The sequence below is a fragment of the Falco cherrug genome, chromosome 2, assembly GCF_023634085.1.
Source record: "Falco cherrug isolate bFalChe1 chromosome 2, bFalChe1.pri, whole genome shotgun sequence".
Lineage (NCBI taxonomy): Eukaryota > Metazoa > Chordata > Aves > Falconiformes > Falconidae > Falco > Falco cherrug.
This window is the reverse complement of record NC_073698.1, coordinates 1765388-1777462: the sequence shown is the minus strand read 5'-3', so window position 1 is coordinate 1777462 and position 12075 is coordinate 1765388. Positions and strand designations below refer to the sequence as shown.

Sequence of the window (12075 nt, the reverse complement as noted above, 5' to 3'; positions counted from 1 at the left end):
CTGCTAACACAATTACTGGCAACATCAAGCCAGAGGAACAGAAACCAGGTGGCCAAAGACTCCCATGACACCAAATCCAGCCACCATGCCAGGCCATTTTGCCAAGGATTAATTCAATCAGTGAGACTCCAGGAGGAACCCAGGCTATCCCCTTTCCCCAATTATTTTTCCCAATGAGCTTTGTGTCCCTTTGGCATAGATAAAAAGAGGCATAAAAACCATGCCTTGCTTGAAATTTCTTTTTTAGCCTCACCGCTGCCTCTGGATTTACCTCTCTTATCCCTGCTCAGCCCTCAAAATGTCATTTTTGGGGGGTTCCTGTTTATTCCGTAGGGCTGGGCTTGAGGCTACAGGTCTGGCTGCTGGGCTCAGGGGAGGCGGTTGGGACTGGCAGGCAGCCAGGAGCTGCTATTTTATTTTCTTTTTTTAACCTTCCCTCTACTATTTACAGTGTCCCCACAGAGGGACACCTGGCTATGAGGCATTCACCTTGGGGACCTGCAAGGACACCTGCCGTGCCAGGAGGGAGTAGGACACCAGCTCAGAGCTTGCCCTGAAGACAGAGGCCGCGCTAGAGGTGGGATGAGTGCTCTCACCGGTGCCTCATCGGAGGTATGAGCTGTGTCCATTCTCAGCTGTGTTTCCCCGGATGCTTGCGGAAAGCCCTGGCTGCCCGTCGCAGGCTGCTGGGCTTGTTTGCACAAGGCGTGTTTTCTGCTCTGCTCTGGGGAAAGACACTTTCCCCCCCAATTTCCGTCTCCCCGTGGCAGCTGAGGGAGCGGGGAATTTCACAAGGGCACTGAGCCATCGCCAACCCAACCCCACAAGCCTGGGCAGCCCCAGGATGAGGGTGATGGCTCCAGCCTGGCTGTGGTTGCAAATATTCATGACTGCTCCTGCCAGCGCCCATCTCCCCCGTGGCCCTGCTACCCGGCTTGGCCACGGGCTTGCGCCAGGATCGATGAAAGCCCGTGTTGTCCATTGTAGCACAGGCGCCAGCAGGATCCAGACGGGCTGCAGCACCTCATTCCACCTTCCCATCCCACCCAGTGCAGCCAAAGACCTTGCCCCAAACCCTTCACATCATATTTGGGTGCCAGCTCTGGGGGTGCGTTGATCAATGAAGCGATGCTTGGGAGCCCCCCACATGGCACTCCATCATCCCAGCAACGCCGGCCGGCACTTCCTTCCCCTCCACCTCTATCACACCCATCCCAAGCCCCTGAAAAGGAAAGAAGGGAATAATTTTCGAGGGCATACCGGGATTTCAGGGAATGGAAGGGCCAAGCCCGTCATCCTGCGTAATCCCCGCATCCCGGGGCTGTTTATGCATCAGCCCTTTCATACCCAACACGTTCCCCCGGGGTTCCTTTTCTTATTGCTCTCTAATAGCCCTGCTCAGGAAGCGCAGAGGCTTGACTGCCGGGTTAATGAGTACCGAAGCCACCGACCCCTTCGGCTGAGACCCAGGGACGGGGGGGACACCCTGTCCCGGCCACCCAGCCACCCACCGAGGGCTCCGGCAGCTCCCAGCCTCCGGACAATCCCGCTGTTGGCCGGTGAGCATCCATCCCACCCTGCCAATCCCATCAGCCCCACTGTTGGTGTTGCGGGAAGCCCCCCGACACCCTATTTAATACAGATGTTTGCCCGTGATGCCAAGCCAGATGCGTGCATGGCTTCCCCCGCCCCCCCCCCCCCCCATGTTGTTTCCCAGATCTTCCCCCCGCCCCAGTCCAGCCGTGCCCCTTCCGCAGCCCCCCCCGGGATCCTCCCGCAGGTGCCCGGCCGGAGCGGGGCGGAGCGGGGCGGCCCCGGGGCGGAGCGGGGCTGGCGGGCGGCAGCGGGGCGGCCCCGGGTGCTGGGCGCCGCTGCTGCCCCAGCGCATCCCGCTGCCGGTAAGTGCCGCGTACGGGGGGGACGGGCCCCACCGAACCGGGGCAGGAGAAGACCCGAGGGGGTCAGAGTGAACCGCCCGGGATGGGGCTGGACTGGGCAGGATGGGACCCGAGAGAGTCAGACCGAACCGGGCAGGGTGGGACACAAAAGGGTCAGGTGGAGCTGGGGCAGAATGGGACCCAAGAAGGCCACAGCAAACCAGGCAGGATGGGGCTGGACTGGGCAGGATGGGACCCAAGAGGGTCCAACTGAACTGGGCAGTATCAGACCTAAATTGGTCAGACTGAACTGGGCGGGATGGGACCTGAGTGGGTCATAGTGAACCAGGCAAGATGGGGCTCAACTGGGCAGGATGGGACCTGAGTGGGTCGAACTGAATGGGGCAGGATCAGGCCCGAAAGGGTCAGATTGCACTGGGCAGGATGGGACCCGAGTGGGTCGAACTGAATGGGGCAGGATCAGGCCCAAAAGGGTCAGACAGGATAGGGCAGGATGGACCCAGACCGGGCAGGATCGGGCCCGAGCAGGTCAGATAAAACACAGTCAGGATGAGACCCGAGGGTCAGACTGAACTGGGCAGGATGGGACCTGAATGGGATAGACCAACCCAGGCAGGATGGGACCCAAAGGGGTCAGACTGAACCGGGCAGGACAGGACCCGAGGGGGTCAGACTGAACCAGGCAGGATGGGACCCGAGGAGGTCAGACTGAACCAGGCAGGATGGGACCCGAGGGGGTCAGACCAACCCAGGCAGGATGGGACCCAAGGGGGTCAGACCGAACCAGGCAGGATGGGACCCGAGGAGGTCAGACTGAACCAGGCAGGATGGGACCCGAGGGGGTCAGACTGAACCAGGCAGGATGGGACCTGAGGGGGTCAGACTGAACAGTGCAGGATTGGGCCTGAGCAGGTCAGAACACACCAGGGCAGGAGGGGGCCAGACTGGGCAGGATCTGCCCAAGCAGATGAGACTGAACCAGGCAGGATTGGACCCGAGCAGATCAGATCGAACTGGGCAGGATGAGGCAGAACTGGAGAGGGTGGGATCAAATCCAGAGAGCATCGGTGGTTTGGGGGGGGCATTGGGGTGGTCCCAAAGCCCCCCCAGACAGTAGCTGCTGGACTTGCTTTTAGGGAGGTTTAGCAGCTTCTACCGCAGGGCAGAGTTTAAAATCACACCAGGGTCCCCACGGCAGGGATGGTGCTAAGCTCAGGGGGGGGGCATTCACCCCGGTCCCTCTGCTCCCACGGCCTGGGGTGTGCTGGGATGCACCTACATCTCTGAGGGCATCTGTTAGGGATACAGCCCCGTGCCAGAGGTGGCGTTGCAAGCAGAGTGGCCCCAAATCTGCTCAAGGGACTTGGTCTTCCCTGGTGTCTGTGCTTTGGGTGCCAGGAGCCTGGACTCTGCCTTTTTATATACATCTATATGTATCTGTACATATATACATACAGAGGTGTCAATATATATTTATATACGAGCATGTGTGCATAGACATGTGTAGAGAAGCATAAATATATTTGTATATATGTGGATAGAGTTATGTATATACACGTCTGCGAGTGCATGTGTCAGAGACATTTGTGTATATAGGTATAGAAGTTTGTATATATGTGTGTGTGAATGGAGACATGTATTTCTATATATATGTGTAGAGAAATGTATGTGTGTGTACAGCCATATATATGTATAGAGGTATATGCAGGTATAGAGATATATTTATATGGAGAAGTGTATATGCTTCTATATATGTTTATGCATACGTATGTACATGTGGGTGAACATGTGGCTGTACATGTGCCTGTATGTTTGTGTGTATATGTGTATGGATTTATTATACAAGCCCAGTCAGAACCTCAGTGCTGTCAGCTGAGACCAGGCCAACTCACTGCACCTTCCTCATCCCCAGCATCTCCCGATTCCAGCAGGAAAATGCTGCCTGGCTTGCTCAGGGCACCCCTGAGATGTTCGTCGATTTACTTTAGGGATGGGGCACCAAAGCGTGGGGAGGTGTCACCCAAAGACAGAGCACATCGGTGGCAGAGCCACCTGGCATTATGGGAGACACCACCCTTGCACTTGGCCCCACGAGTCCATGCTGAGCATCCAAAAATGCCCAATGTTGTCCCAATTTGTCCACACTGTTATACCTTCAGGCTTCTGTAAATGGAGATTTCCCTTAAAACATCCAAGCTTTGGTCCCCAACCACCCCAGGGCAGACAGGTCGTGTCCATGGCCACCTGGAGATGTTCTGAGACCAGCCAGGAGCTGTTTAGGGACAGGGACAGTATGGCTCTGACCAAGTGATACGTGGGGCAGGAGCACTCCCCCTTTCATCCCCTTTGAAACCTGCTGAGCTGGAGCTTTTGTTTGCATCTCCACCATCCCAGCCCTACCACAAGCCACCAAGATGTCCCCACCATGGTCTCCTCCCAGGGCAGGAGGAACCAAGAAGGAAGGTTTCCAAGGGGGAAGCCATCCCCCATACCCTATCTGAGGGCAGCAGCAGCCAAAATCTTTCCCCACTCCAGCAAACTTGCAGAAATCCTCTTCATATTAATAACAGGGTGTTAATTAAAGCTAATTTCACTAAAGAAGGCCCTGCACGAGATGGTTTGAAAGCAAAGGGCTCGGAGCGAGGTGAAGCCGCGCTGGCACGTGCCGGGGGAAGCTCACGGCTGCTGGTGAGTGGAGCCAGTGCTTATTTTTACCCTCTTCCCTGTCTGGCCACAGAGCAGCCCTACTTCTTCTTAACCCTGTTCCTCCTCCGCAGGCACCTGAAATCCCTGGGATAAGGGTGATATCTTACAGAGCACCCCAACACCACGGGCACCCCCTTCCCCACCCCCCCAAATCTCATTTCACAATGGATTTCACCTGGTGCCCACCACCGTGGCGTCAGGGCACCAGGACCAGCTCCATAAACCCATGGATGTCTTCTTTTAGGGGAGGCTGAGCGCAGAGGGCACCCACCCCATCACCCCAAGGGCTGGCAGGGACTCCTGTGCTGGTTTTGGGGGGTGAAAAAAAGGGACTTTTTGGATAATCTGCCAGGCCAGATCATGACCTGGGGACGTGCCAGGGCACCGCAGCAGCATGAGGCCAAGTGTCTTGATATGGTTTCATTAACTGGAAGTAGTGGCACTTTATGGGTGATGGCAGGCTGTGATTGTAGGGTTACAGGCAGCTGCAGGCAGCGAGTACAGCTGGGGTAGGGATCCTTTAGCGTCTAATAGAAAGGTTGTGCCTAGTGACTCCCACAGCTGGGTTTTTCCTGGGATCGGGAAGAATTTTTCCTCCTCTCCTCCAGCTTTCCTATCCCTCTCACCCTGGCAGCACTGGGGTTTAGTGCCCCATTTCTCTCTCACAAAGAGATTTTCTTGCTCATTTGCCATTGGGGGTGGTGCCTTGTTTTTCGGCTGATCATTGCATTTTTGGCTCAGCTCTGGCTGCAGCTGTCCTCTGCCACCGACGGCCTGTGTAGCCTTGGGCATGTCCCTTAGCAATGCCTGCAAACACCCCTCCAAGGGGTATTTTGGGGAAAAAAGCTGTTAAAATGGGGCATGAGCCACACTGGTTCACTTCAGATGCAGCACCTGTGCCTTAATTTCTCTTATGTGTCTGCAGCAAGATGAGACAAGGCAACTGGAGCACCTTCCTTCTTTTGGTGCCACCATGCCAGGTGACCTCCCTGTCCCCCGCATCTGCCTCAGATGCCCACCCTTGGAAGGAGCCAAAAATGGAGCCAAACCCCCTAAAATGGGGGGAAAGACTCCAAAATTCATCTGTCTGGTGACATGGCTGGTGGCCTTATCCAGCTGCATCCTGGCATCCCCCCAGCCAAGTCTGGGGTGCATCCCCTGCCCTGGTGCCAGCTCTAGATGTCCCACAGTGTCTGGGTACGACTCTTTTCAGGGGGCAACATGGGTGTAGGGGGGGTGCGTGTCTGTGCACACACATGAGACATGTCCATGGGGCTGTGCACATGGCGTGTCTGCATGTGTATGGAGGCTGCATATGTGTGTATAGCATGTATGTGTAGGGCATGGGGGTGGATGCATGCAGTGTGGAGCCGTGGTGGAGTTGCAGGCACGGGCTGTGCCGTGCCATGCCATACCCGCATAGCCGTGATGTGCCATGCCGTGCTGTGCCACGTGGCGTGGTGTAGTGCAATGCCCACCCTGCTGTGCAGTGCCACGCGTTGTGTGCCGTGCCGTGCCACGCAGCGCGCTGTGGTGCCCGCCCTGCTGTGCAGCGCCAAGTGCCACGCACGGTGCCCTGTCTTGCAGTGTCCACCCTGCCATGCTGTGCCATGCAGCGCCCACAGTGCTGTGCAGCACAGGGCCCAGCCGGCCACCCAGGTTTCTGTTCCCCATTGTGTCAGGGTGCTGCCACTGGGTGGAAAGGGGAAGTGTCACTCAACAGGGCAAGTGTGGCATGCCAGGGTGGCAGATGTGCCTGGGTGCTGGGCAGAGCAGTGGGTCCCAGCACCCAGTGGCACCCCCTGGCACCCTGTGACACCCCAGAAGGTAAGACGTGCTCCCAGGAACCCTCTTGCCTGCCACCTTGCCCACAGTGCCACAGTGGTGCTCCTGTGAGCACACAGGGGGTGGCAGAGGCTCCTGTGGATGCCCAGGGTGGGGGCTGGGTGGGTGCTGCACCAGGTTTGGGTCCCCGGGGGAGGACTGGGGGGGGGGGGGGGGGCGTCCCTTGGGATAGGGCAGCCCACAGGCCTGGGGCACTTCTTGGCTTGGGGGTGGTGGAGGTGGGTGCTGGGACAGTCTGGAGCTGGGGTGACAGTGGGGTGCAGTGGGGTGCCAGAGGGACTCAGTGGGGTACAGGGGGGCTCAGCAGGGAGCAGGGGGCTCAGTGGTGTGCGGGGAGCTCAGGGGGTGCCAGGGGGCTCGGGGGGGTGGGGGGTGGTGGTGGTGCAGAGAGTTCAGTGGGGTGCCAGGGGGGATAGGCAGGGTTTGAGGGGGTTTGAGGGGCACAGGGGGGTGCCAGGCTCAGCTGGGTGCAGAAGCCTCAGGAGGTTGCCAGGACTAGAGGAGGGATATGTGGCAGCAGGGAGAGCAGGGGGGACTGATCTATAAGCCCAGAGCACCTCCAAAAGTGGGAGAGCCGTGTGTGTTTCCCCAGCTCTCTCGCCAAGCTGGCCCCATGGCTGTGCTGTGCTCTGGGGCTGAGAAATCCCCAAAGACCCCAAAATGGGACCACTACGGTGGTGGCCCGTGGACTTGTGTGTCCCCCTGCTGGTCCCCTCTGCCCCGTGCGCCTGGCTGGAGCTCAGCACCCATCCCCTCTCCGTGCCTCAGTTCCCCTTCCCACCCGCTGTGGGGACACTGTTCCCCCCTAATTTCCAGGCAAGCTCACCCCTGCCGGGTAGAGGGGCTGAACCGAGGCAGGCGGGGGCTGCGGGCGCAGCCCCCCAGGGTGCCGGACAGGTCTGCCAGCCGGGGGTGAAGCAAGAGGAGGGAGGAGAAGCAGCTCTGCCCACGGCTGCGGCAGCCTGGACTCATGTAGCACCCGCGGGTGGCACCGCGAGGGCTTCGGCCAAGTGACAGGGCTGGGGTCGGGGCGCTCTCCCTGCCGTAGCATCGTCTGTTTCGCACTAGTCCCAGCCCCTAAGAAAAGCAGGCGGCCCCTTCCCCGGCTCCGAGCAGCCCCGGGGGCACGTGGATGGGCTCTCTTAGCCCAAAAAACCGAAAACCTCTGGGACCAGAGCACCAGCAGCCCCGATTCGAGGACGAAAGTAACCACGAAACACCGGTGGGTCGCGCCGGGCTCGGTGCGGGTGGCAGAGCCCGCGGGGGTGGCTGGCTGCGGGCCTTTGGCACCCCCTGCAGAGGAGCGGGGAGCCGTCTTCTCCTCTCCCGTACCGGGGTGAGGGTGGTTTGGCCTTGTGCAAGCCTTTCCATGGGATATAAGTGTCAGGGGAAGCAGAGCTGAGATGGTTGTCACCCCATGACCCCACCACACTGTCCTGTGCCACCACCTCACACAGTCCCGCTCCATCCACCTTCACTTTCCTGATCCATCCTCATGGTTTAGAATCATAGGATCATAGAACAGTTTGGGCTGGAAGGGACCTTCAAGACCAGCCAGTCCCACCCCCTGCCCCGGGCAGGGCCCCCTCCCCGCAGCCCAGGCTGCTCCCAGCCCCGTCCAGCCTGGCCTTGAGCCCTGCCAGGGATGGGGCACCCACAGCTGCTCTGGGCAGCCTGGGCCAGCGCCTCGCCGCCCTCACGGGGAAGGGTTTCTTCCTCATGTCCAACCTAAATCTCCCCTCTCTCAGCTTCAAGCCATTCCCCCCTGTCCCACCACTCCCTGCCCTTGCCCAAAGCCCCTCCCCAGCTTTCCTGTCGGCCCCTCCAGGCACTGGGAGCTGCTCTAAGGTCTCCCCGCAGCCTTCTCCTCCCCAGGCTGCACAGCCCCAGCTCTCCCAGCCTGTCCCCACAGCAGAGGGGCTCCAGCCCTCTGACCAGCTCCGTGGCCTCCGACGGGCCCGCTCCAACAGGTCCGTGTCCTTCTGATGCTGAGGACCCCCGAGCTGGACACAGCGCTGTGGGGGGGTCTCAGCAGAGGGGAGCAGAGGGGCAGAGCCCCCTCCCTCGCCCTGCCGGCCACGCTGCTGGGGATGCAGCCCAGGGCACGGGCGGCTTTCTGGGCTGTGAGCGCACATTGCCGGGTCATGTCCAGCTTTTCATCCCCCAGCACCCCCAAGCCCTTCTCCGCAGGGCTGCTCTCCATCCCTGCATCCCCCAGCCTGTATGGATAGCAGGGGATGCCCTGACCCAGAAGGGTGGTGCTGTGGGGTTTGCACACACCAGTCCAGATTCATCCTGCCCTGTACCTGGATGTGACACCACGTGGCCAAGTCACCAACTGTCCCCTTTGTCATTTGCAGGTACTGCTGAGGGCCCACACCAGCAGAGAGGACATCAACAGTGGGGACCACCAGCATGGCCAACTTGACAATCCTTGTGGCCACTGGGAGAAACTCATGCACCTTCCACGAGGAGTTCAAGCAGGTCTTGTTGCCCCTGGTCTACTCGGTGGTGTTCATGGTGGGGTTGCCCTTGAACGCCGTGGTCATAGGGCAGATCTGGGTGGCCCGTAAAGCACTCAGCCGCACCATGATCTACATGCTGAACCTGGCCACAGCTGATCTGCTCTATGTCTGTTCCCTCCCACTCCTCATCTACAACTACACCCAGAAGGATTATTGGCCTTTTGGGGACTTCACCTGCAAATTTGTCCGCTTCCAGTTCTACACCAACCTACACGGCAGCATCCTCTTCCTCACCTGCATCAGCATCCAGCGGTACCTGGGCATCTGCCACCCCTTGGCCTCATGGCACAAGAAGAAGGGGAAGAAGCTGACGTGGCTGGTGTGCGCTGCAGTGTGGTTCATTGTCATTGCCCAGTGCCTGCCCACCTTTGTCTTTGCTTCCACCGGCACCCAGAGGAACCGTACTGTCTGCTACGACCTGAGTCCACCGGATCGCTCCACTGCCTACTTCCCCTACGGCATCACCCTCACTGTCACCGGCTTCTTGCTGCCTTTCATGGCAATCCTTGCCTGCTACTGCAACATGGCCCGGATCCTGTGCCAGAAGGACGAGCTGATTGGCTTGGCAGTACACAAGAGGAAGGGCAAAGCCGTACGTATGATCATCATTGTGGTCATCGTCTTCTCCATCAGTTTCTTCCCCTTCCACCTCACCAAGACCATCTACCTGATAGTCCGTTCCTCACCCGGACTGCCCTGTCCGGCTCTACAGGCTTTTGCCATCGCCTACAAGTGCACACGTCCATTTGCCAGCATGAACAGTGTCCTTGACCCCATCCTCTTCTATTTCACCCAACGCAAGTTTCGCGAGAGCACCCGTTACCTCCTTGACAAGATGAGCTCCAAGTGGCGGCATGACCACTGCATTACCTATGGATCCTAAGTGAGGAGAAGGGCCACTTCAGTGTCACCAAGACCAGGCATAGAGCAATTTTGGCTTTAAGCTCCATGGAGCAGAGATGGCGTCAGCTGGACACACGCTGGAGGACAGGAGGATGGCATCTTCCCAAGCTTTCAGTACTTTCATCCCACCTCAAGCCTGCAGCGGCACAGTATTAACCCCAGCACAGCACAGATCCAGTGTCCTCTCTCTGGCTCAGTCGCTCAGTTTGAGCAGCTCAGCGCCGCATTTCCTTGGTGTCCAAGCCACTGATGCAATAAGAACTACTGGCGGGATCATGGAGAAAATGGTGGGACCATGGAGGATATCGTCCCTGGCTCAGGGCGAGCTGCTGGGTGGCAGTTTCTCCCCCTTCTGATTTAAAGATTCCCCAAGGGGGCCATGCAAAGGCGGGGAGGGTTTAGTTTAACTAGGACCTGTCTGTGGAAAATGGGGATGTGTTTCTCCAGCTGAAGAACAGCATCACAGATGTTTTTTGGGGTAATCCTGGGACAATCCCTATCCCCCAGTTCCCAGAACATGGACACACCAGTAAGATGCATGGGTCCACTGGTGCTGCAAAATGGTGGGAGAGCGCCCCTGGCCAGACTGAGAACTGGGAAGAGGGACATAAGGGCAACTGGGACATCCATGCTGGATTTCCCACCCAAAACGATGACCATGGGCTGGGTTAGTCACAAGCCAGCCAGGATTGTCACCTTCCTGGGGACTTTCAGTATCATCTGGGTCCAGCTCTCCGCTTAGGCCAGCACCCCAAATCTGACCCGTCCTGGGTGCCCTGCTGTCACCTCCTAACCAGGATCCACCAAAATCAGAGCCAGCACACCTGGAGACAGGAAACACATGCCACTGAGACACTCGGTGTCCTCGGCCATGTCACCGCGCATCCCACCGTTGGCTTGGCCTCTCCACCGCCCCTGCACGGGGCTGGCGCTTGAGCTTTGCTCTCCGCAGCCTCCATCAGGACATTGCTCCCTCCAGGCAGACAGGGGTTTGCTTACAAGGTGCGGGGTGGACGTACCACTAATCACTCTGCGAGTCTTCTTTAATAATGTATAGGATGTATAGAATAAACCTCCCCTCCTTTTTCAGATGGATATGTACACATAAATATATACCCACTATATTTACCTACATATAATACATCCAAGCAGGGGAAAGTTTGTAGCCCAGCACAGGCTGTGCAGCTCAGGTATTCTCCACCCTGAATAGACTATACATATCTATATAGTGTATGTCCATATACGTAGTATGCATACATTCATATATATATATATATATATGGGTAACAGGTTTGCTGCATTTCTCACAGGTTGTCTGTGCATATTAATAATGTCTAAGTTGATTTAAGCAATTAGCTTCAGATCTCCAGAGATGAGCATCCCTCTGGCTTGGCTGCCTGCACCTAGCCAAGCGCATAGCTTCATCCCGACCTGCTTCCTGCAAGCACATGGCATCTTCCTCGGGTACCTGGCCACCCAAAGACCTCACCAGCATCCAGGGTGGATGGTTGCGGTGTGGCTCCTTGCTGTTGTGAAAATGAGGAGGGTGCCCAGGGTGGCCATCGGCTCTTGGATGATGCCGAAAGATCCCAGCGTCATGGTGGGCTGGAACGGAGAGGGATCCTGCAACGGTGTTAGCTCAAAGCACCTGGTTTTGCAGGAGCGGTGGCCGTGTCCTGGTGGGGAGGGCCACGCATGGTGACGACTTCAGGTTGGGGCACAAAAAGTGATGGAGGAGGCAAAGCCAGCCCCGGGCTTTCCTTTGGCTGGATCATCCACCCCAAAATCTCCTCCGATGTATTTTTGGGGTCCTGCAATGGAAGGGCAAAATGCTGGGGGGGCTGCAAGAGCGGTGGCCAGTGGGACATTCCCAGCCTGCTGTCCCCGTCTGTTCCCAGACAAAAAGAAGGTGGCAGGGTGGGAGTCGCGGGGCCGCGCCATCCGGACCCAGGAGAGGGCGCAAAATATTTAGATTTGGAGAAAACCGGCTGGGTCTGTGGGTGCCCCCCCCCCGGCTCCGGGGAGGGATGGAGGAGCCCTGCTCCGTCAGACCACCCCATGCTTGGATAGCACCCATGGGACCGAGGTGTCTGGCCAAAATTTAACCACAATAAAGCTTTGGGGTGGGGGTGGGGGTGGAAATAAGCAACTCCCAAATAGGCTAGTGGTGGCTGCAGGGACAGCGTGGGCTTGGGTGG

The 12075-nt window shown here is 58.1% G+C and overlaps 1 protein-coding gene across 4 annotated transcripts; it reads left to right on the top strand.

Annotated features, from left to right (window-relative positions):
• Positions 1-1786: 1786 nt before the first annotated feature.
• Positions 1787-10966, top strand: P2RY6 (pyrimidinergic receptor P2Y6). 4 transcript variants are annotated; one of them, XM_055701296.1, is made up of 3 exons: positions 4650-6431; positions 7518-7671; positions 8810-10966. In XM_055701296.1, exon 3 carries the CDS (start codon positions 8865-8867, stop codon positions 9855-9857), a length of 993 nt encoding a protein of 330 aa, XP_055557271.1. In that variant the 5' UTR covers positions 4650-6431; positions 7518-7671; positions 8810-8864; the 3' UTR covers positions 9858-10966. The 4 variants fall into 4 exon arrangements, with proteins under 4 accessions (XP_027670700.1, XP_055557272.1, XP_055557271.1 ...); XM_027814899.2 differs by lacking the exons at positions 4650-6431; positions 7518-7671 and adding an exon at positions 1787-1898; XM_055701297.1 differs by lacking the exons at positions 4650-6431; positions 7518-7671 and adding an exon at positions 3590-4586.
• The last annotated feature ends 1109 nt before the right edge of the window (positions 10967-12075 follow it).